At 41.4% G+C, this 23034-nt stretch overlaps 2 protein-coding genes across 4 annotated transcripts in view; both read right to left on the reverse strand.

Moving 5' to 3' along the window:
• The window catches only part of LOC149301646 (uncharacterized), a 140828-nt gene extending 119063 nt beyond the window's left edge, over positions 1-21765 (reverse strand). The window contains exons 1-3 of one of the 3 annotated variants that reach the window (XM_089484143.1): positions 21683-21765; positions 1809-1974; positions 836-956 (exon numbers count right to left, since the gene is read on the reverse strand). In XM_089484143.1, coding sequence (XP_089340269.1) covers positions 836-956; positions 1809-1883 — 196 coding nt within the window. In that variant the 5' untranslated portion in view covers positions 1884-1974; positions 21683-21765. Of the gene's footprint in view, positions 1-835; positions 957-1808; positions 2232-4227; positions 4422-21682 lie in introns of those variants that run through there. The other 2 variants (XM_089484142.1, XM_089484144.1) reach the window with 2 other exon arrangements.
• LOC149301645 (uncharacterized) overlaps positions 1-23034 on the reverse strand; it is a 337309-nt gene that overhangs the window by 246260 nt on the left and 68015 nt on the right. The gene's annotated exons all lie outside the window — the stretch shown is intronic.

Raw genomic sequence — 23034 nt, forward strand, 5'->3', positions numbered from 1 at the left:
CCTCATAAAGTGGAGAGCAATAGTGCCTCACTAAACCACAAATTCGAATATTCTACAGGATGTTGCTATCTCAATTAAACTACACTTGAAAGGGATCTAGGACTCTCAGTAGACCACAAGTTGAACATGGGCCAACAGTGTGATGCTGCAGCTAAAAAGGCCAATGTCATTCTAGGCTGCATCAATATGAGTATAGTTTCTTGATCAAGGGAAGCAATAGTGCCACTCTCTTCTGCTTTGGTCAGGCCTCCCTTGGAATAATCCTGTGTCCAGTTCTGAGCCCCACAATTCAAAAGGATGTTGAAAAGTTTGAAAATGCCCAAAGGAGGGCAACCAAACTGGTGAAGGATATGAAAACCATCAAGCCCTATGAAGAATGGCTTAGAGAGCTGGGTACGTTTAGCCTGGAGAAAAGAAAGTTAAGAGTGGATATGATATTCATGTTTAAATATTGGAAAGTGTCGTATTAATGATGGAGCAAGCTTGCTTTCTGCTGCTACAGAGAAAAGGAGACACCACAATGGATGCAAGCCATGGAGAAAGAGGTTCCACCTGAACATTAGGAGGAACTTTAGGACAGTAAGAGCTCTTCGACAGTGTAATATACTCCCTTAGAGCCTGGTGGAGTCCTCTTCTTTGGAGGTCTTTAAACAGAGGCTGGATGGTGCTTGGAATGTGTATTCCTGCATGGCAGAAGGGGGTTGAACTGGATGGCCCTTGTGCTCTATTCCAATGCTATGATTTTGTAATTCTAGTGGAATCATAGCACCATGATTATTTAGCATAAAAGTGACCTGAGTCTTCATAGAAAGGACAATGGATTCCGGTTCCTTACCCACAGAGGCCACATTCTGATAATTCTCCATCATCACATAACTGTACATCAGTCTCTGTTTCTTTGTCAACAGTTTCCATTCCTCCTCAGTGAAATAGACCGCCACATCCGCAAAGGTCACCTGCAACAGAAAATAGCCCTCATCCAGAGAGTGACTAAGCAAAAGGGGAGGAAAGCACATGGTCCATCCCAAATATTATTTCATCACTTCACAATTCAGTCCAGGAAATAAACTTTAAATTCTGTCAGCAAGGGGGGAAAAAACTACTGCCTTCGAGATCCAGTTTGTCTCGAATCCTTTCAATATAATATACAATATAATAAACAATATAATTTAGGCCATTCCTGGGATACAGAGGATGGATTAGGATACTCACTATCCCAACACATACAGTACATTTAGCCACCAAAGAATTATAGTGCATTTAGACATTTCTTGCCACATTTTGGAGGCAAAAGTTAATTTTGAAAAACTGTTCTGGGGAGCACTGTGGGCTTGAGGGCCACTGGGCCCTCCCCATATTTAGACCCAGAGATGTTCTCCCATATCCCCCAACATTTCACAGATGGGAAAAGGAAGACACATGTGGACAAGCAACACCAAAAGGTGGTCAAGATGGCCAAAGTTGTTTATGAGGAAGATCACATAAGCTAGGAAGGGCACAACAGTTTGCTTTTCCTTCAGCCTCCTGGGAAGGGCAATATCCTGCCTCCTTCTTTCCTCTCCTCTCCCCACTTTTGAGTTGATGGGGTGCAAACTGAATGGCACTCAGGAATTGAAGTGAGCTGAGAAGGGGGGAAATGGGAGGAGGAGAGAGCAACTGGGACATTTTTAAAAGCCCCTAAAAAGTGGGGTGACAGAGGATTAAGAGGACTGTCTCTGATAAATTGGGAGCGTATGTTCTCCGCTTGCTTTCATGAACTGGCCCAGCACTGACACAGATGAAACTAATAGTCAAGAACCTCGACTCACCAAAGAGTTCTTGTACCTCTGCATCCTCTTTCTCTGGGAGCCCAACTCCTTCCGCTTGGCCTCTGTGTCGGCCATCAGGTGGGCAGGGGTCCTGGTGGTCTTGCACTTGGGTCACTTCCAGCAAAAGGTGCCCCAAAGCTGTGTCCAAGGGGCCGAGATGAAGTCCCTGAGAAAAGATACCAGATATTCATAAAAGGACGCAACTGGTTATAGAATAAAGACACGAGAAGATCCTAATGTTCAGGGTAATGATCTTTCATGGTTCTTTTACAGACAATTTAGAGAGCTCTTCCTAATGGATAAAAAACAATATGGTATTGATAAATTAGACTCTGATCTAGAACAGGAAATAATGTTGATTAAAGATGCCTTATTAGCAAGACTTTATAATCATATTCTTAAAATCTGTACATAAGGGGAATTTATTAAAGAAAATGTGATCAGATGGTCTCAAAATTTTGGTTTTGTAATTGGATTAGACCAGTGGGAATACACTTGGAAAACCAGATTGAACTATATTTGCAGCCAAAACATCAAACAGAGAGTTATTATAAAACATTTTTGATGGTATTTAACACCAGAGAGAATAAGCAAGATGTATAAGAATTGCAGTAATTCATGTTTGAAATGTAAAAAGGAGCAGGGCTCAATCTATCAAATGTTTTGGACTTGTAGGAAAGAAATACAATTTTGGAAGTTGATTTAATTTGAAATTCAGAAAATTGTAAATATATCTTTTAAATCCTCACCTGAAATTCTTTGCTTAATGTAATAAAACAATCCATAGGACAAAACACATTGTAAAATATTATTTTATATATTGTCATCTGCAAAATAGTGTTTGCTCAGAGAAGGAAAACTAAAGAAATACCTTCAAAAGAAGATTGGATATTTAAGCTCCTGGACATGATGGAAATGGACAAACTCTCAAGAGGAATTAGAAACGAACCGTGAAATTTATATAAAGGAGACTGGAATAATATAATTGAATATCTCCAGAAGCATGGAGGGAAAATGTTACTTTAGGGATAGAACTAATTTAAGTTGAAGTGTTTTAATTTATTCAAAGAAATATAACAGCTGTAAAACAGAAGTATGTTGGGAGGTTAAAAGCCCAATGATGTTTAGTTTAATCTAATGAGAGCGATTTTGTATCAACTGTTTTACAATTTAAATGAGGACTGCGAGGGAAAATAAATGATTCGTAAGGATAAGGATAAGTAGAACAATATATATTTGCTTTTTACTTATTAACAGATAATTCAAAAACGAATGAGATAGAAATAAAAGTTAGTCTGGTAGTTTGGAAGCAGCGGATGGTAAATGCGAGTTATAGGTTTGTCTTTAACGCTCAGTGCTATGGAATCCTGGGATTTCACCTTTGGACACTTAGCCTTCTCTGCCAGAGAGCTCTGGTGCCTCAACAAACTACAAATCCCAGGATTCCACAGCATGGAGCCAGGAGAGTTAAAGTGGTTTTGAACTGGATTATTTCTGCGGTGCAGATACAGCCTGAGTCGGTTGTAAAAGGGCAGAAGCACCCAAGTCTTGTTTTTACCTTCCTAATAATGGTTTTCCTTTAAAAGAAATAAGTAGTGTGCTTTTCTGTCTAATCCTTATTTTTGTTGTTCTTGTTTGTTTCTATCTTTATTTGGTCATAATATGAGATGGTCTGGTCTGCCTCCTTCCTTCTTCCCTTAAAGTCTATTAATAAGGAAACTGGGGAGACTTTTAAAACCTTCCAAAGGAGCTACTTTTGGCCTTGTTTGGGGGGCAGTCCTCCTCTTAGAAGCCAAAGCCCAATGTTTGTGAAGAAGAAGACTAAGGCTTGTATTAAAACTATCCCCCCATTTCTGTATAAGAAAACCCTCTCAGAAAAGAGACACAAAAGACACAAAGGGACACACTTCCTTCCTTTTGGCCCAAGGAGCCTGGCCTCCTTCTGACTCTGGAGCCTCAGGAGAGAAAGAGAAGCCTCTGTTCAACTGAAGCTCAGAGAAGGTTCTGGAACATTATTCCCAACAGTCACAAGCAGCACAAAATGGCTGCCAGAACACAAAATGACTGCTTGAAGATAAAATGGCCCCCGGAACACAAACTGGATGCCTCTGCCTCAGAATGACTGGGGGGTGGCATTGATGATCTGGCGGCAGCTCCATCCTCCCCCCCTCAGGCCTGATAACATCTCTGCGTGAGAGCCACCATTAGAAGCATTGAAATCCCTTTGGGGAGTCCCACTCTCCCACCTTCAGAGAGAGGGCCTTGCCTAGAAGGACTGCTGGGCCTCCTTCCTCCCCTCCTTAATGGCAGCGGCCAAAGAAAAGCAGCAGCAGTAGACCCAAGCCAGGCACAGCCAGACCTCAGGGCAGCAGTGAAGCCTAGTGACCAGGCCTTGTCCCTCTGCTGTCCCTCCACTCACCTCACTCCTTCCTCCCTCTCTGTCTCTTTCTCTCTCTTACACTCTCCTCCTTCCTTCCTCCCTCTCTGTCCCTTTCTCCCTCTGACACTCTGCTCCTCTCTCCTCACTCACTCTTCCGCGCGCAAAGCTAAATAGAGAAGCAGAAGCTCCTCCTCTTCTTGAGGCTGGCCAATGGGGGCAGAGGACCTGGAAGACCCCGCCCCCTGCACCAGACTCAAATTTTGTTTTCCAGAGCCATATTTTGTTCCGGCAGCCATTTTGCATTCTGGCAGCCATTTTGTGTGCTGCTTGTGACTGTGGGGAATGTTCCAGAGCCTTCTCTGAGGCCTCAGTTGAACTGACCATTGGCTTCTCTTTCTCTCCCTGAGGCTTTAGAGTGAGAAGGAGGCCCAGCTCCTTGGGCCAAAAGGAAGGAAGTGTGTCTCTTTGTGTGTCTTTTGTGTGTCTTTTCAGATTTCAATCCTATATATTCATATTATCAGACATAACTCCAGAGAGTGTTAGCCTTTTGGATGCCAGAAGGTTCCTCTCCTTCTTCAGTGCAAGAAGCAACACCTCAGCTGCCTTCTAGAAGATAAAGCAAAAAGGCTTCCAAAAGAACTGAAGCCTTGGACAAGTCACACTCTCTCAGCCTCAGAGGATGGCCATGGGAAACCCACTCTGCAGAAACCTGCCAAGAAAACCCCTTCAGAGATTCCCATAAGGTCACCATAAGACCTGGAAACAAGGCACACACACACCAGTCACAATATTGGGAAATAGGTGCAAGTCTTGCCCTGGGCAAGTCACACTCTCTCAGCCTCAGAGCACAGTAGTGATAGGAACTGCTCAGCCAAGGGTTTCCCCAGCCTTTCACACTGCAGCAGCCATGGAGCACTTGATGGTGGAAAAGTCAACAGTGCCCTGGCCACCGGCCACTGCCTTCTTGGTGGAGGCAACGGTTCGGCAGAGGCTCAAGCCCATGGTGGCTCCCTTGATCCCATCCATTAAGCCCCGAAGCTGATGGGAAGGTTAGGATTCATTTCTTCCCTGGAGAAGTCACACTCTCTCAGCCTCAGAGGAGGGCAGGGACAGACCTCCTCCCCAGCCTAAATCTTGGAATTTAGGAATCAGTCCAAGGACAAGATGGTCAGGCGACATCTGTCCCTTTTCTGGAGGGACTATTTCAGATCTAGGATCCATTTTAAGGCCAACAGGCTCAAACATAAACACTGATCTCAGTCAGAGTCCTTGGTGAGGAGATAGGTTTGATCCTGCTATACATCTGTGGATATAAGGATCCAGTAGTACCAGCGGATCCTCATATGTACACGTTCAGAACAAGGCTGCACCTGTCTATTCACAAGCAAGTCTCACTGAGGTCAGGACAAGCATGTTGTTGCTGTTGTTGCTGTTGTTGCAGTGTGCCTTGGCAAGATTTCTTCAGAGTGGTTTTTCCATCATATCCATCCACTGACGGCTGAGAGAGTGTGGCTTATTGCCCCAGTTCATCCAGTGGGTTTATACAGCCAAGCCTGGACTCGAACCCTGGGCTCCAGAGTCACCCAGGACATGATTTGGTTTCCTAGAAATACAGTGCTCAGAGGAAGCCTTTTGGTGCTGGACTAGGACTCTGGAGACCAGAGTTCGGATCTCGTTTGCTCAGCTTCAGAGGGTGGCAAAGGCAAAAAAACAAGGAGTCTTTAACAATGTGATTTCCAGAACTATATCTCCCAATCCTCCCTCCTTATTTTTTATTTATTTATTTATTTTTATTTTATTGGTAGAATGAAATTGATACATGTTATTATAATAAATTGATAAAATATTGATTAAATTCACCTTACAATAATATATAAAAAAGACTTTTACCTTATATTCCCCATACATATAATATATCCCTTTATATTCCATTCTTTACTACTTTATCTAACTTTACTTCATATTTCTTTTCATCATATATGTTTCATAATTCCCCCCTTCCCCCAAGTGCTCCCCATCCCCTGAGCCTAATATCTTCTTATTACTCTATCTCCAGAATTGTAACTCTTCCTCTGGTGGTAAAACACCTCCTTCTTTTCCTAAAACTTTTTGTACAAATGTTTTCCATATTGCTTCGAAATCATTTCTCTTGATTATTCCTCTTCTAAACTTAATTTCACTAGTTAACTTATCATTAATTGCTATTTGCCAAATCTCTCTATACCAATCTTGTATTTGTAAATCTCCCTGGTCTTTTTTGCTATCATTAATCTCGCCGCTGTTAATAAATTTGTAATTAGATCCTTTATAACTTGGGTGCAGTTAATTTTATCATATAAAGATAATAACGCTATCTTTGGACTAAATTCTAAATCAATTTTTGTTATTTCTTTTATCTCCTCAAATACCATTTGCCAACATTTCCTTACGGTTCTACATCCCCACCACATATGCCTATAAGTGCCTATCTCTTGACACCCTCTCCAACATAACCTTTAATAATTCTTATTTATATGACTTAACCTTAGAGGCGTTAAATACCATTTCCAAATTATTTTGTAGTAGTTGTCTTTTATTCGTATAGAATAAAATTTTAAATGGCGTTGATTCCAAATTTTCCCCCATTCGTGGTCATTTATTTTTTGTACTAAATCATCCTCCCATGTTGTCTTTAAATAATCTTCTTTCTCATTATATTTTAATGATAATTTATATATTTCACTTGTGACCCCTTTCAAAGTTTCATTTGCCTCTATACTTTCTCTTTGCCTAATCAACTGTTCAAATTTTGTGTATTCTCTAATCTCTCCTATATTTTTCTCATACTTCTTTGTCCATTGTTCTAACTGAATACAATTATACCAAGTTAATTTTGATTCTTGCAATTTCTCCTTTATTTTCCCTTTCTCCCTCATAGTCTTCATCCATTCTTTTATCCTATATATTTCTTGACCTTTTACTAATTTCCCTACTTCTTCCTTTAAATTTACTGGATATTTTTTTAGCATTATAACTGGTGTTAAAGGTGAAATAGCTGGCATTAGTTTTTCTTTATTTTTTTTCCAAATTTCTAATATATTCTTTAAAAAGGGGTTTTCTATTTCCTTCATTTCTTTCATAGTAAGTTCTTTAAAAAATATATTTTCCAATTTTTCCTCTATTCCTGTTGTTTCCATCTCTAACCAATCTAATTCCCCTTTCTCTATGATTCCATCTATAATATATCTTATTTGGTTTGCATTATAGTACAATTTTAAATTTGGGAGACCCAAACCTCCTTCTTTTTGGGGTTTATACCAATATCTTTTATTAATCCTTGCTTTTTTATTCCCATTACAATAGTTATTCACTAATACTTGCCAATTTTTAATTTCAACCTCTGATATTTGTATTGGCAACATCCTAAACAAAAAATTAATCTTAGGCAGAATTTTCATTTTTATTAATGCGATTCTACCGAACCATGATAATTTTATATTTTTATATTCTTCTAATTTCCTTTTTATTTCTATTCTTAATTTTTTATAGTTCTGATCCTCTAATTTGTGTAGATTTTTTGTAATTTTTATTCCTAGATATTTAATTGTATCTTTTACCTTTATATCTATCTTTCCATCCTTTACAAATTCCTGTTCTTCCATTTTTGGATAATTGAACAACATTAGCTCTGATTTATTCCAATTGACTCTTAGTCCTGTCATTTGTCCAAACTCCTTTAAATGGTTTTTCACATTATTCATTTTTTCCAAGGGGTCTCTAATTGTTAATAGAGTATCATCTGCAAATAAACTTATCTTATTCAATTTTCTCATCCCAATTCCTTCCAGATTTTTATCCTCCCTAATAATATTTGCTAATATTTCAATAATTATTGCAAATAAAACCGGGGAAAGAGGGCATCCTTGCCTTGTTCCTCTAGAAATTGAAATTTGTTCTGTTATTCCATCATTTATCGTTACTACTGCTGTATTATTTAAATATAACTGATCTATCAATCCTCTAAACTTTTCTCCCATACCTAATTTCTTTAACGTTGTTTTTAATGCTGGCCATTCCACACAATCAAAAGCTTTATAAATATCTAATGCCATTATTCCTGCTTTCTGCTTTCTTTTCTCTATTATATTTATTTTATTCAGTACTCTTCCTATTAAATTTGACCTTTGTCTTCCTTGCACAAATCCACATTGATCATTTTGAATATATTTATATATAAACTTATTCATTCTTTTTGCCATTATGGCTGTTAATATTTTAGCATCCTGATTGATAAGGGATATCGATCTGTATGAGCCTGGATCTGACAAATCTTTATCCGGTTTTGGAATCAATATTATCATTGAGTGGTCCCATGATGGTGGGATCCTTTCTCCATTTAAAATTTTATTGTATAACACTTCTAATTTAGGTATTAAAACCTTTTTAAAAGTTTTATAATATTCTGGTCCTAATCCATCCATTCCTGGTGATTTCCCTCCTTTTAATTTATCTATCACTTCTTCAATTTCTTTTTTCGAAACTGGTTGTTCCATTATTTCTTTATCCTCTTCTTCTATCTTTGTTCTCCAATTTTTCTCTATATATTCCTCAATTTTGTCAATTGAACTATCCCCTGCTGTATATAAATCTTTGTAGTATTCTTCAAATATCTTTATCTTTTCTTTCATCAGCATACATTTTTCCCTGTTTTGTCCTTTATAACCCCTATCAGATTTTTCTCTTTCTTTTTTTGTGTTAATCTTGCTAACATTTTTGAATTTTTGTTACTATATTCAAAAAACTCCCTCCGTAAATATATCAAATTTTTCTGGATCTGATCTATTTCTATCTTCTCTAATTCCTTTCTTTTCGCTTGCAGTTTTATATGTATATTTTTACTTCTATTCTTTATAAAATCCTTATTTAATTTTTCAATTTCCGTTTCCAATTTGATTTTTCTCTCTTCCTTTTGTCTCCTTACCTTGCATGTTTCCCTAATACAAATCCCTCTTGCCACTGCTTTCATAGTATCCCATAATAAAGCTTGAGAAATCTCTTTGTTATTAATATCCCATATAACCTGCCATTCTTCCTCTATTTTATTCACTATTTCTTTATTATTAAGTATGCTAGTATCTAACCTCCATATTTTTGCTTCTCTATAATCTTTTTTAATTATGAAATCCATGTTTACTATTCCGTGATCTGTAACTTTTATTCCTTCTATTTCACTATTTAATACCCTTGACATCATATTTTTGGATACAAAAATGAAATCTATTCTAGAATAATTTTTATGAACCGCTGAATAGTAAGTATAGTTCTTTTCATCTCCTTTAATCAATCTCCATACATCTTTCAATTCTTTCCTATTCATTATCTTGTTCAAAGGTGTAATCTTATTAAGTCTGTCCCTTATTGTTGGGTCTGATTTATCTTTAACCTTATCCATGACCATATTGAAATCTCCTGCCATAATTGTGTAATCTCCCTGCATATCCTCCATTTCCTTAAATACTTTTTCATAAAATTCCATTTGATTTTCATTTGGAGCATACACATTTACCAACAAGTATTTTTCTCCTCCCATCGTTCCTTGCACCAATACAAATCTTCCTTTTTCATCTGACTTAACTTTTAGTATATCAAACCCACATTTCTTAGATATTAAGGTTGCTACTCCTCTTGCTTTAGAAGTACCATATGCTTTTTCATATGTGGCAACCCAGTTCATCTTCAATTCCGACGATCCTGATTTCGCTTGGTGCGTTTCCTGAATAAAAAAAATATCCGCTTTCTGTTTTTTCATTAATGATTCAATCCTTTTCCTTTTAATTACAGACCCCAGTCCTTTCACGTTTAATGTTGCTATCCTTATTTTGTTATCCATGTTGCTATTCTACATCTTCTATCTAGGCTCTTCAGTGCACTACCCCTACAAACATTTCCCCCCTCCCTCCCTCCCTCCCTCCCTCCCTCTCCCTCCCGTCCCTCCCCCCCTTCCCCATTTAACCCACCTATCCCTTCTTCCCCTCCTCCATCCCCAAGGTCTTAGACCTCGCCCATGGCTTCTATTAGCCCTCCAGGAAGGGGGGGGGAGAAAGAAGCCATCTCTCCGATGTGTGGTCCATTTCTTCCTCCTGGTTGTTTATTATTAATCTCTCCTGTCATGTCCTTTAAAAGAAAAAAAAGAAGAAAGTGAAGAAAAAGAAGAAAAAGAGAAGATTATAGACTAGCAAAAAAGTCAACGTCCTTGTCCTTGTTTTCTATCATTCCTTGGCTCCTCCAGCTGCACCCTTGTCGCTCTCTCCTCCTTGCTTGGCCAGATCCAATTGCTCCAACAGCTGCAATCCTTGCTCCATGGAGAAAATCTTGTGCTGCTTTCATTTCCATTGAAATTTCAAAAATACAGGATAGCCCCAACTGTATCTTATTCCACTTTTTTGCAGAACTGCAATACAAGGCTTAATGCTTCTTCTCCAACTAATAGTCTCTGGACATAAATCATTGTAAATTTCAGTTGTGGTGGTTCCATATTTCAGTCCTCCTGAGAGTTTCCTGATTTCTTTCATTAACTGATCTTTCTTATAAAAACTTGTTATTTTCACGATTACATCTCTAGGGGTCAAGCCCCTTTTAACTGTTGATGCTCTGTGTAGTCGTTCCACTTCCTCCTCTGCCCAAGTCATCTGAGGGACAATGCTTTGTAGCCATTTAAGGATTTCTGTTTTTAATGATCTGGATGTTTCATTTGGCAACTCAGGAAAGCCTCGAATGTGGATATTATTCCTTCTGTTACGATCCTGCAAGTCAATAATTTTCCTTTCCAGCTGGTCCAATCTGGTTGAATGTTCCAAAGTTATTTTTTGTTGATCTTTCTGTTGACTTTGTATTAATTGGACTTTTTTATCCACTTGTTCAATTTCTTTTGTAATCATCTGAAAAGATTTGTTCATTTCACCCATAATTGTCTTAGTTATAGTTTCTGTTAAAATAGCATTATTTTTAATTATCAACTCGTTCATGGTCTCAAAACCTTTGTTTTGGTTTTCAGTGAGAGTTTTTTCTAACCATATCTTTATTTCTTCTTGTTTTGGCTCTGTTCCCGGAACTTCGCCATGTTCTTTAGGTCTAGCTCCATTTTTTTTCCCACCGCCTCCAAAGACGTTGTCTTTTTCATTTCTTTATTACACGTTCCAAGCTTCTCTTGTGAACTTATTCTTTGCAAACGACTATAAGCCTTATCGGAAGGGTGTTGTTTAGACTCTCTTCCCCAGTTTATCACTGTTTGTTTGAGTTCCTTATTTTTCTTTTGGCTTTTAGACATCTACCAGCAATCCAAGCGTCCGCTCGGCTGACAAACCTCTAGCCGGCAATGCCGTATGTAAGATTGCTGTTTATTTCTCTTCCTTCCCTTTAAAACTTTAATTAAACAGTTCCAATCTGCTCTCTTCCCTTTCCAATATATTTATTTGCAGTTACTCACAGTTTTTTTTTCTCATTAGGAGAGAATTTTTTAACTTTTTAGGCTTTTCTTTCAGGAGCGGTCGATCTTAGCTGCTCACACCATCGCTCGTGGCTCCTCCCCCCCTTCCTCTGCCTTTTGAAGAACGATGGTCCCACTTATATCTGATCTCAGCCACATTGGAGAAGAAGTGGGCCTTCCTTTGTAATATGATTCCCTTTCGAGGACTGAACTGGTGCAAAGAAGGTATCTCTGTCTTCTGAGTCCATCCCTGTTTTTATGTAATGTTGCCCTTTTACATCCCATGTGACCTTGAATTTTTTAAGTTGGTTTTTAAGGTTTAAGAAAAAACAGCATTAGTGACAGGACGCCGCCCCGAGGAACGCCAGATTTATGCTCCCTTTTAGAGGAGCAACTGTCCCCAGCATCTCCATCTGGAATCTGCCTGAAGATAGGACCAGAACCACTGCAACGCATTGCCCTTGATCCCCAATTCTCTCAGGCTTTCCATAAGGATGCCATGGTTGATGGTATTGAAGGCCTCTGTGAGATCCAAAAGCATCAACAGGGTCACACTTCACATGTCGATGCTCAAGCAAAGATCATCTACTAAGGCGGCCATAACAATTTCGACTCCGTATCCCACCCTGAAGCCAGTTTGAAATGGGTCCAGATAATCCATTTCATCCAAGACCGCTTGGAGTTGAAGAGCAACTGCCCTCTCAATCATGTTGTTTAGAAATAGAAGATGGGAGACCGGTCTGTAATTGCTCATCTCCAAGGGATCTAGGGAGGGCTTTTCCATAAACGGCCGTAACACCGCTTCTTTGAAGCAAGATGGAAAATAGCCCTCCCTAAGAGATGCATCTATGATATATCTCAGGTGAGTCCTAAGTGCATCTTCTCCTTGGAGGACCAGCCATGAAGGCCAAGGATCCAGAGGGAAAGTTGTCTTCTTCTCATTTCCAAGGAGCGTGACCACCTCCTTAGTACTCACAGATTCAAATTGATCCAGTATGATCTCATTCACAGAGTCACTGGGCACCTGACCTATGGCCTCTGCAATAATGCTGGCATCCAAGTCAGGTCTTAGCATTTAAAGCAGGGGTCCTCAAAGTCCGGCCCTCCAGATGTTTTGGACTTCAGCTCCCAGAATCTCAGATCATTGGCCAAGCTGTCAGGGAGGGCATTATGAGGTAGGAAGGACATTTGCATGTGGATGGTGATTGGCTGAGGGACAAAGAGGAAGGAGGAGCCTTTGTAGGGCTCTGTAAGTCTATTCAGATTGACTGTAGACTACTGAGGTAGGAAGGAAATTTGCATGTGGATGGTGATTGGCTGAGGCTTCTGGGAGATGAAGTCCAAAACCCCCTCCCCTCCATGGCCATGCCTCTCTCCAATGGTTCCCACGGCGTCTATTCTCATAATAACCCCCCAAGTACCTGGGACCCAAGGAATCCTCCTAGTAGGGGGCAGGGAACGAAAGAGGGAGAGAAGACCTGGCAGGCCCCCTGCCTTTCTTTGGGAGAAGAAGAGGGGTTTCCTTCCTTCTTATAACCCCCCAAGGGCCCCCCAGAAGACCCTCCAACCATTCCTCTGAATGAACAAGGGCTCTCCCCACTTCCCTCCCTCCCTCAGAAAGGACTGTGAGGGCAGCAATGGCTTCAGGGGCTGAGACTGTGCATACATAGATGCCCCCAAAGGCCCCTCCTCAGCATTCGCAGGGATTGCCAGGGCCTAGATGCTGCTGCTTATTATGCTGGTGGCCTTTGCAGGAAAGGAAGGTATGCGCCAGGGGTTCAGCAGCCTCCCCTTCCTTCCCTCATTTCTTCCTTTGAGGAGATTGCAATGGAGGCCAAGGTGCAGAGCTGGACTCAGGAGGGAAAGCCAGGAAAGGAAGGCACTAGTTTTGAAATATAGCTGTCTCTGTGCATCCTGTATGTTTGTGTGTTTTTGTGCACATATGTGTGTGTGTGCCCCTTCTGTTCTTATGGCTGGGAATGGAGCTGAGGACTGAGGAGAGAAGAAAGGCTCAGTTTTGGGCAAATTCAGAACTTCTGTGCATCAAAGAGTCCAGTGTGTTGAAATAGCAAAGAACTTTATTGAGAACACACAGAAATCCAGTGTTTAAGCCAGAACTGCCCACTCCAATCCATACAATACACTAAAACCCCAAACGTTCAACATCACCCTCTTCCAAACCTAGCCTCACCCCCAATTCCCACAGTCTATGCCCCACAGGTAAAAAGGCCCCCTTTGCCATTCCCACAAGCTAGCCCTTTCTGTTACTACCCCAAAATTTTATTCAGACAACATCTCACACTTTGCAATCCCATAACTATTCTATCCAGCTGCAACAAATCCCACCCCTCATCTACCTAATCTATACCACAATTCACAATCCACGACAAATATACAACCCAAAGCAATTACCTATACTATTACCAATTAAAAACTAAACTTAACAAAATATGACTTTAAAACATAAACAGACATATGGACAGACAAAGCTAATAAACAAAATCATAAGGGCCTTTTCTTATTACCACAGGATTAAAAATATATTCTTAGTACTCCTTCTTGACAAATATAATGTTAGTTCATTACTGGGATTTCTGTAGCTTCTCTCCTGTGTGGCCCCTCTCATGTTTCACTTGGGCTGACTTGTCAGAAAAACCTTTCCCACAATGCTGGCATTTGTATGACTTCTCTCCTGTGTGGATTCTCTGATGTTTCACTAGGTCTGACTTAGAAGAAAAACATTTCACACAATGCTGGCATTTGTATGGCTTCTCTCCTGTGTGGACTCTATGATGTTTCACTAGGTCTGACTTAGAAGAAAAACATTTCTCACAATGCTGGCATTTGTATGGCTTCTCTCCTGTGTGGATTCTCTGATGTTTCACTAGGTCTGACTTAGAAGAAAAACATTTCACACAATGCTGGCATTTGTATGGCTTCTCTCCTGTGTGGACTCTCTGATGTGTCACTAGGTGTGCCATTGAAGAAAAACATTTCACACAATGCTGGCATTTGTGTGGCTTCTCTCCTGTGTGGACTCTCTGATGTGTCACTAGGTTTGACTTTGAAGAAAAACATTTCACACAATGCTGGCATTTGTATGGCTTCTCTCCTGTGTGGACTCTCTGATGTGTCTCTAGGTGCGCCTTTGAAGAAAAACATTTCACACAATGTTGGCATTTGTATGGCTTCTCTCCTGTGTGGACTCTCTGATGTGTCTCTAGGTGCGCCTTTGAAGAAAAACATTTCTCACAATGCTGGCATTTGTATGGCTTCTCTCCTGTGTGGACTCTCTGATGTGTCTCTAGGTGAGCCTTTGAAGAAAAACATTTCTCACAATGCTGGCATTTGTATGGCTTCTCTCCTGTGTGGACTCTCTGATGTGTCACTAGGTGTGCCATTGAAGAAAAACATTTCACACAATGCTGGCATTTGTGTGGCTTCTCTCCTGTGTGGACTCTCTGATGTGTCACTAGGTTTGACTTTGAAGAAAAACATTTCACACAATGCCGGCATTTGTATGGCTTCTCTCCTGTGTGGACTCTCTGATGCATGTCAAGCATTGACTTGTAAGGAAAACATTTTCCACAATGCTGGCATTTATGTGACTTCTTTCCTGTGTGGACTCTCTCATGACTCAAATGTTTTTCTGTAAAGAAAGACAATGACAGATGAGACTGAAAATCAGAGTTAAGAGAGGAGGGTGTTACCCCATGATTTGCCCTCATTAACCCGTCCTTATTAGAGATTAAAGTAAGAAAGTTTATGTGAGTAACCCAAGCATGACCCTGCTACTTATCTCCCTAAATCCATGGTATGATTGAATCCTTACGTATAGGAGCTAGCAAAGAATAGGGACTGCCTTGAGGGAATCAGTGGAAGCAGGTAGTCAAAGGACTGTTGAAAAAAATATTCCATTAACCATGTGCAAAAATACTTTGATTGACAGGTGAAATCATATCCTGTGAGACTCCCATAGAGTCCTGAGTCAGAGCCCAAGGCATGATGGAAGCTAACTGCAGAGGTCATTTCATGCTGTTTGGCACCAGGAGATGACTCACAACCAATATAGTATGCAGCTCACATGCAGATTGGTGTGGATTGGAGTTCTGTGTACAAGAGATGGTGAAGTTGATGGAAGTCGGAGAGGAGAGCTTGCAAATAGTTGTATCATTTTGCAACTCAAGAGAGAGAACCTCCAAGGATTTTGATGAAATCAACTGTGTCTGTCACTTATTTTTCACTGTGGAAAGTGGTCAGTGCATTGCCAATATCTATATCTGGATATCTGCTTCTGTACTCTGCTATGTTATTATTGTGCTGCATCTGGGAGTATCACCCTCAGATTGTGCTGTATATTGGTTTTTCAACGCGACTGGAATTCAGAGCCAAGATGCACCTGAGAGCCAGTGTGCTAATCCTTTGTCTGTGATATTTGCACCAAGCACTCATTGCATTGAGTTTGGTTTCAGACCATTCTTCCCCCCAGGAAACATTTTGAAGCCGTTTAATCCTTGTTGAACACTCGGTTTCTTCCCCCAAGCAACAATTACAGTATAAATATCTGTCCTGGATGGCTGTTCTTTGACGTCAGTCCAATTACAGACAGACAGTCTGTCGGTTTACATGGCTAAGCACCTCAATGCACTCGCCAACCTCACTTGTTGCAGGAGCTCCTGACTTCTCTTCCCATTTTGAACCCTCAGCAATTGGAATCCAGATCTGCCTAGGTAAAGTATTACCATTATGAAAGTCTTACATCTCTTGACCACTCCCACCTGATATCTAGTTGTAATCCATGTGTGAACCCTTATGTGTGTGTGTGTGTTTTGCTTTTCCCCTGAATAAAACAAAAAACCTATTTCAAATGCCTTTGGAGTTCTGTGTGCTTCTGGGCCTGGTATAGTTGGGCTTGAATCCCGAGGCCACTCTTGCCCCAACCAAACTATATATCTCCTTTCAGCTAAGTACCAAATTACCCTAAAAGCTTCGCACTTGCAAGTGTCCTTCCCAAACTAAAGCATTTTGGATAACAAAGGGCCTCTGGAATCAACCATGGAGCTAAACAAACTCAGGTTGGAGAAAAACATTAGAGAAAAAGGAATTTTTGTGTCACCTTTCCTCTCTTCATAGACATTGCTAAAAATTGCTATATGGAGCCCCTTAATATCCCTGAAAACAAGGGCCTGAGCCATGTTCTCACCAGTTCACTCAATCCAGTTCTTAAAATCTGTCAGGTTGGTGGCTGCCTCCCAATCCCCAAGGCCCCCCTCCTGGCCCTTCCCAGGGGTCCCTTCCTCTCTGCACAGAGCTAGGTGATCCTGGCTTTTGCTCCTGCCTTCCCCTACTGGCTCCCAGAGGCCTGATCCCCTTCCCTTTCTCCCTCTGCTCCCCAACCTTCCCTCTTGCCCATCTGCACTGCTTCAGCATCTCACCTTCAGCATTTCTCCCCTCCCTTTATATTTTTCACATTCCCTCCATCTCTCTCTCACAAACACAACCACAGAGAGTTTGTGATGCATAAAAGGAACACTTTGAGGCCCATTTGTTGAGAAAGGCAGTATAATCAATATACAAATAATTCATTGGGAAAGGCAGAGCAAGTGGGTTTGGGACCTGGACTCCAATTTTGGTGAGGGTCAAGTGCCAGAGAGCAGCCATAAAACAGCCTTAAGACATCTCTAAGGAATTTATCGATCATGAGGAATTTGTCTTAATTTCGAATGAAAAGAAAGTAGGGCCAGAACGCATTCACATCAAGTTGCTAGTTTAGTGCAATTATGTGAATGTGCATTGCGTTCGAACTGGCTCCCCATTGCCCAAAAATAGCATGCCATGGTCCGAATTTGCGTGTGGCAGTCTATCACGCAATAACGTGAAACCACATGATTGCGTTCAGATTGCCATCGGAATATACTTCCAATTCCCCTTGTCTGATAAACTCCTAAGACAGGGATGAACTACTGTTGTTGATGGGGGGAGGTGGTCATATTGGACCCCAGGGGATCTCTGGGCACCCCCACATGGTATTCCCTTGAGAGAGGGATAAATAATATTTTGCCCCTCAATATCCGACAGCATTCCTTTGAGGAAGTGGTATCCATTTTGCCACTGTTCTCTGAGCCACTGCAGGGCCAAGGGAGGCATTTTACCCAAGAAGCCTGTCCAGAGTCTCAAAAGGTGGGAATAGGGGCCAAAAAAGCGGGGAAACTTAGTCAGGGATAGGCTAAGGAGCATTTGGAGCCAAAAAGCATTTCTCTCCATGGTTCCTTCCCATAAAATCCTAGAATTGACAGTTTAAATTAGGATATTTAGAATCCTTTGATAGTGGAGAGCAATAGTGTCTCTCTAAATTACAAATTCCAAGATTTCACAAAAAGTTGCTATGACACTTAAACTACGTGTGAAAGGGATGTAGGAGTCCTGGTAGACCACAACTCAAACATGGGTCAACAGTGTGATGCAGCAACTAAAAAAACCAATGTGATCCTAGGCGACATCAATACGAGTATAGTGTTATGTCAGTGGGTTGGACTGGATAGCTCTTCTAGTTTCTTTCAACTCTAAGATTCTATGTTATTGATTAAGGGAAGTAATTGTGCAACTCTATTCTGCTTTCTTCAGGCCCTCACTTGGAATACTGTGTCCACTTCTGGTCACCACAATTCAAAACGGATGTTGATAAGCTGGAGTGTATCCAAAGGAGAGCAATGAAAATGGTGAAGGGTCTGGAAACCATCAAGCTCTATGAGGAGTGGTTTAGGGAGCTGGGAATGTTTAGCCTGGATACCTAGCTAATACCTCAGAGGACAGGATCATAATTCAAAATGACTTGAATAGACTAGAAAGCTGGGCCAAAGCTAACAAAATGAAATTCAATACGGAGAAAAGTAAGTTATTGTACTTAGGGCGGAAATATGAAATGCACAGATATAGGATGGGGAAAACCTGGCTGAATGAAACTACTTGTGAAAGGTATCTAGGAGTCCCAGTAGACCACAAGTTGAACATGAGTTAACAGTGCGATGGGGCAGCTAACAAGGCCAATGCGATTTTTGGCTGCATCAATAGAAGTATAGTGTCTAGATCAAGGGAAGTAATAGTGTCACTCTATTTTGCTTTGGTCAGGCCTCACCTGGAATACCGTGTCCAGTTTTGGGCACCACAATTCAAAACGTATGTTGAGAAACTGGAACACGTCCAAATGAGGGCAACTAAAATGGCTGGATGGCCATCTGTCGGGGATGCTTTGATTTAGATTTCCTACATGGCAGATGGTTGGAGTGGATGGCCCTTATGGTCTCTTCCAACTCTAAGATTCTATGACTCTATTCCAGCTCTATGATTCTATAATTCTAAAGTGGAACCATAGTGCCATGATAATGTAGAATGAAAGGGCCCTCAGTCTTCATAGTAAGGGCAATGAATTCAGCTTCCTTACCCACAGAGGCCACATTCTCGTAATTCTCAATCATCACATAATTGTACGTAAGTCTCTGCTTCTTTGTCAACATTTTCCATTCATCCTCAGTGAAATATACTGCCACATCCGCAAAGGTCACCTGCAAAAGAAAATAGCCTTCATTCACAGAATGACTAACAAAAAAAAAAAGGGGGGGGTGGGGGCACATGATGCATCCCAAAATCATTTGATCACTTCAGAATTTAGTCCAGGAAAGAAACTTTAAATTCTGTTAGCAAGAAAAAAAGCTACTGCTTTTGAAATCCAGTTTGTCTCAAATTCTTTCAATATAACATACAATATAAGAAACAATATAATTTAGGCCATAGGTGGGATATTGATGATGGATTAGGATATTGACTATCCCGACACTTTTGTACATTGATCCTCCAAAGATTATAGTGCATTTAGCCATTTGTTGCCAAATTTCAGAGGCAAATGTCATTTTTAAAAAAGCAGTTCTGGGGAGCACTGTGGGTTTGAGGGCCACTGGGCCCACCCCCACTTTATATCCAGAGACACTCTCCCATATCACCCAATGTTTCACAGCTGGGAAAAACAAGACACATGTGGGCAAGCAACACCAGAAAGTGGTGAAGATGGTAAAAGTTGTTTATGAGGAAGATCCTACAAGCGGGAAAGGGCACAGCAGTTTGCTTTTGCCTCAGACTCCTAGCAAAGGAAAGTCCCTGCTCCTTTCTTTCCTCTCCTCTCCCCACTTTTGAGTTGATGGGGTGCAAACTCCTTGGCATCCATTATGCAGAAACTGAAGTGAGCTGAAGGGGGAAAGTGGGTGGAAGAGAAAGAAACAAGGACTTTTTAAAAGCCCCCGAAATAATGGGGTGACAGAGGATAAACCAGGACTGTCTCTGCCAAAATTGAACATTATTTTATTTGCTTCCTTTCATAAATTGGCCCAGAAGTGACACAGATGAAGCTATAAGGATAGTGACTCACCGAAGAGTTGTTGTACCTCGGCAGCCTCTTTCTGTTGGAGCCCAACTCCCTCCGCTTGGCCTCTGTGTCGGCCATCAGGTGGGCAGGGGGTCCTGGTGGCCCTGCACTTGGTCACTTCCAGAAAGAGAGGCCCCAAAGCTGTGTACAAGGAGGCCGAGATGGAGTTCTTGAGAAAAGGGACCAGGGTTAGGATTGGCTTGGCAAGAAACCCTGCAGCACTCAAAGTCACAGACAACAGCATCCTTCTGGTGACATAAGCAGGTGACATATGCCTCCTTTTGGCCGATGCAGAGGTGGGCATCCCCTTCCTCCCTCTGCACCAAACAAAGCCCCCTGAACCTAGCACAGATTCACTGCAGCTCCCCTACACAACAGATACTCCATGCCTTCTTAGAGTGTTGGGGGATTAGGGGATGGGGAATTGGAGGGGGCCCTGGTTATGTCCCCGTAGATAGATGTGACACGAGTGCATCATAAATAAATAAACAAATAAATAACCTGCTGAAACCTTCAGAGGTCCCCAATGCTTTTTCCCATCATCAGCCTTTTTCCCAGGAAGGCTGCATCTGCACTATAGAAATAAGGCACTTTGACATTGCTTTAACCGCTCAGTGCTATGGAATCCTTGGATTTTACTTTTGGACACTTAGCCTTCTCTGCCAGAGAGCTCTCATGCCACAACAAACTACAAATCCCAGAATTCCATAGGATGGAAATAGAAGAGTTAACAGACTTTAGAACTGGATTATTTCTGCGGTGCAGATGCAGCCTGAGTTGGTTTTAAAAGGGTAGAAGCACCCATGTCTTGTTTTTACCCTCCTAATAATGATTTTCCTTTAAAAAAATAAGTAGTTTGTTTTAGTCTCTAATCATTATTCTTCTTGTTGTTTGTTTCTATGTTTGTTTGTTTCATTCTTGGTAATATGAGTTATTCAGGTCTGTCTCCTTCCTTCTTCCCTGAAAATCTATTAATTAGGAAACTGGGGAGACTTTAAAACCTCCCAAAGGAGCCACTTTTGGCCTTTTTTTGGGGGACTAGCCTCCTCTTAGAAGCCAAAGCCCCATGTTTGTGAAGAAGAAGAATAAGGCTTGTATTAAAGCTCTCCTCCCATTTCTGATCCCTTTTAAAACCCAGGTTCCCCAGAAGGAGCAGAGCTGTGTAATAAGAAAACCCTCTCAGAAAAGAGACACACTTCCTTCCTTTTGGCCCAAGGAGCCTGGCCTCCTTCTGACTCTGGAGCCTCAGGAGAGAAAGAGAGGCCTCTGATCAACTGAAGCCTCAGAGAAGGTTCCGGAACATTGTTCCCCACAGTCACAAGCAGCACAAAATGGCCCCCAGAACACAAAATGGCTGCCTCTGCCTCAGCGCTTGGCAGTTGGCAGTTTGAAGCCTTCAGGGAACCCAAAATGGAGGATGAAAGGGCTCCAAAGTCAGAAGGGACCCCAAACAGCATTTCCAAACCTTAACAACTCCTAAAATCTTTCCTGATGTTATAATATAGAGACTCACTGAGATACTCTTTATAAATACGTCTTTACATGTCTTTATAAATAAATAAAATTTAATAATACTAATGCTACTACTAATGATAGTAATAATAAGTTACAACCAGGAGATTTCTCCCTGTGGCTTCTCCCCCAGAGGCCTCTGCCTATGCTCAGGAGCCCCTTCTTCTTCTTCTCCTTCTTCTTCCTCTGCAGAATCCTCCAGAGGTCTCTCTGCTCCTCCTCCTCTTCCTTAGGATCTTCCTCTAAGCCTTCCTCCTCCTCCTCCTCCTCCTCCTCAGGACCTTCCTCTAAGTCTTCCTCTTCCTTTTCCTCCCAGATTTTGGGGGAGAATTGTGTGCCTTCAATTCCTTTCTGGGGACCCAAGACAACACTGTCACAGGAGTCTCTTTGTAGGTTTTGTTGAAAGGTGTTTACCATTGCCATCCTTTGAGGCTGAGAGAGTGTGCCTTGGGGGCTGGGGGTGTGCTGCATGCCTTGAACCCATGTCTAGTGACCCTATTCCCAGGGTTTCCTTGCCTTCAGGTTTGCCTTCCACTTTGCCCTTTGTCTTCCTCTGAGACTGAGAGAGTGTCTACTGCCCAAGGTTCCCCCGCAGTGGGTTTCATGGCCCAGAGTGAATGCCATTTCCATCATGTAGATGTGTGTGTGTGTGTGTGTGTGTGTGTGTGTGTGTGTTGTATGCCTTCCAGCTGGCCATTGGTCTTCCTATGAGGCTGAGAGAGTGTGACTTACCCAAGGTCACCCATTTTATATAATGGGATTTTAGCACCCATGGATTTTGCTATCCAAACCAAATCCCAAAGGATACCAAGGGCCCATTGTTTTTCCATCTTTTTTTGCAAACAGCAAAGCAGATCTTGCTTGCCTGATCTTTGCATGTTCAAGAGAAGTTTTGGGCAAATGCTAAGAGCTGCCTTGTGAGGTTAGGAAGGGGGTCCTGGAAAACAATCCTCTTCCTCTGGACCCACAGAGTCAGAAAGACATGGGCCCCCCATTCAATGGGACCTCTTTCTTTGAGGCTGCTCTAGGTCCAGGAGGGTCTCTCCGGAGAGATTGGGAAAGTCAGCCTTTGAGGAGTTCTGGTCCTTAAAGGTTAATATCTCCAGGCTTTCCTGAGAGGGCAATATTTGGGATTTGGGCAGATCCAGGCTGCAGGGCTCTCTCAGATCTGGTTCAAAAACACTGCAGAAATTATGATGATGATAATGATAATGATGATGATGAATCTTCCCTTCAAACCCACAGAGCCTTGTGGATGCTCAAATAGTAACAGAGGTCAAAAACACATTGCAGAAATAATCCAGTTTGCAGAAATAAACCACTTTAACTGCCCTAGTTCAGTACTCGGGAATCCTGGGAATTTCAGTTTATTATGGCATCTGAGTTGTCTGACAGAGAAGACTAAATACCTCACAAAACTACAGTTCCCAGAATTCCCTAGCATTCAGCAAGA

This window comes from Sceloporus occidentalis, unplaced genomic scaffold (genome assembly GCF_023333645.1).
Source record: "Sceloporus occidentalis isolate IW3139 unplaced genomic scaffold, rSceOcc1.0.p SCAF_21, whole genome shotgun sequence".
Classification (NCBI taxonomy): domain Eukaryota; kingdom Metazoa; phylum Chordata; class Lepidosauria; order Squamata; family Phrynosomatidae; genus Sceloporus; species Sceloporus occidentalis.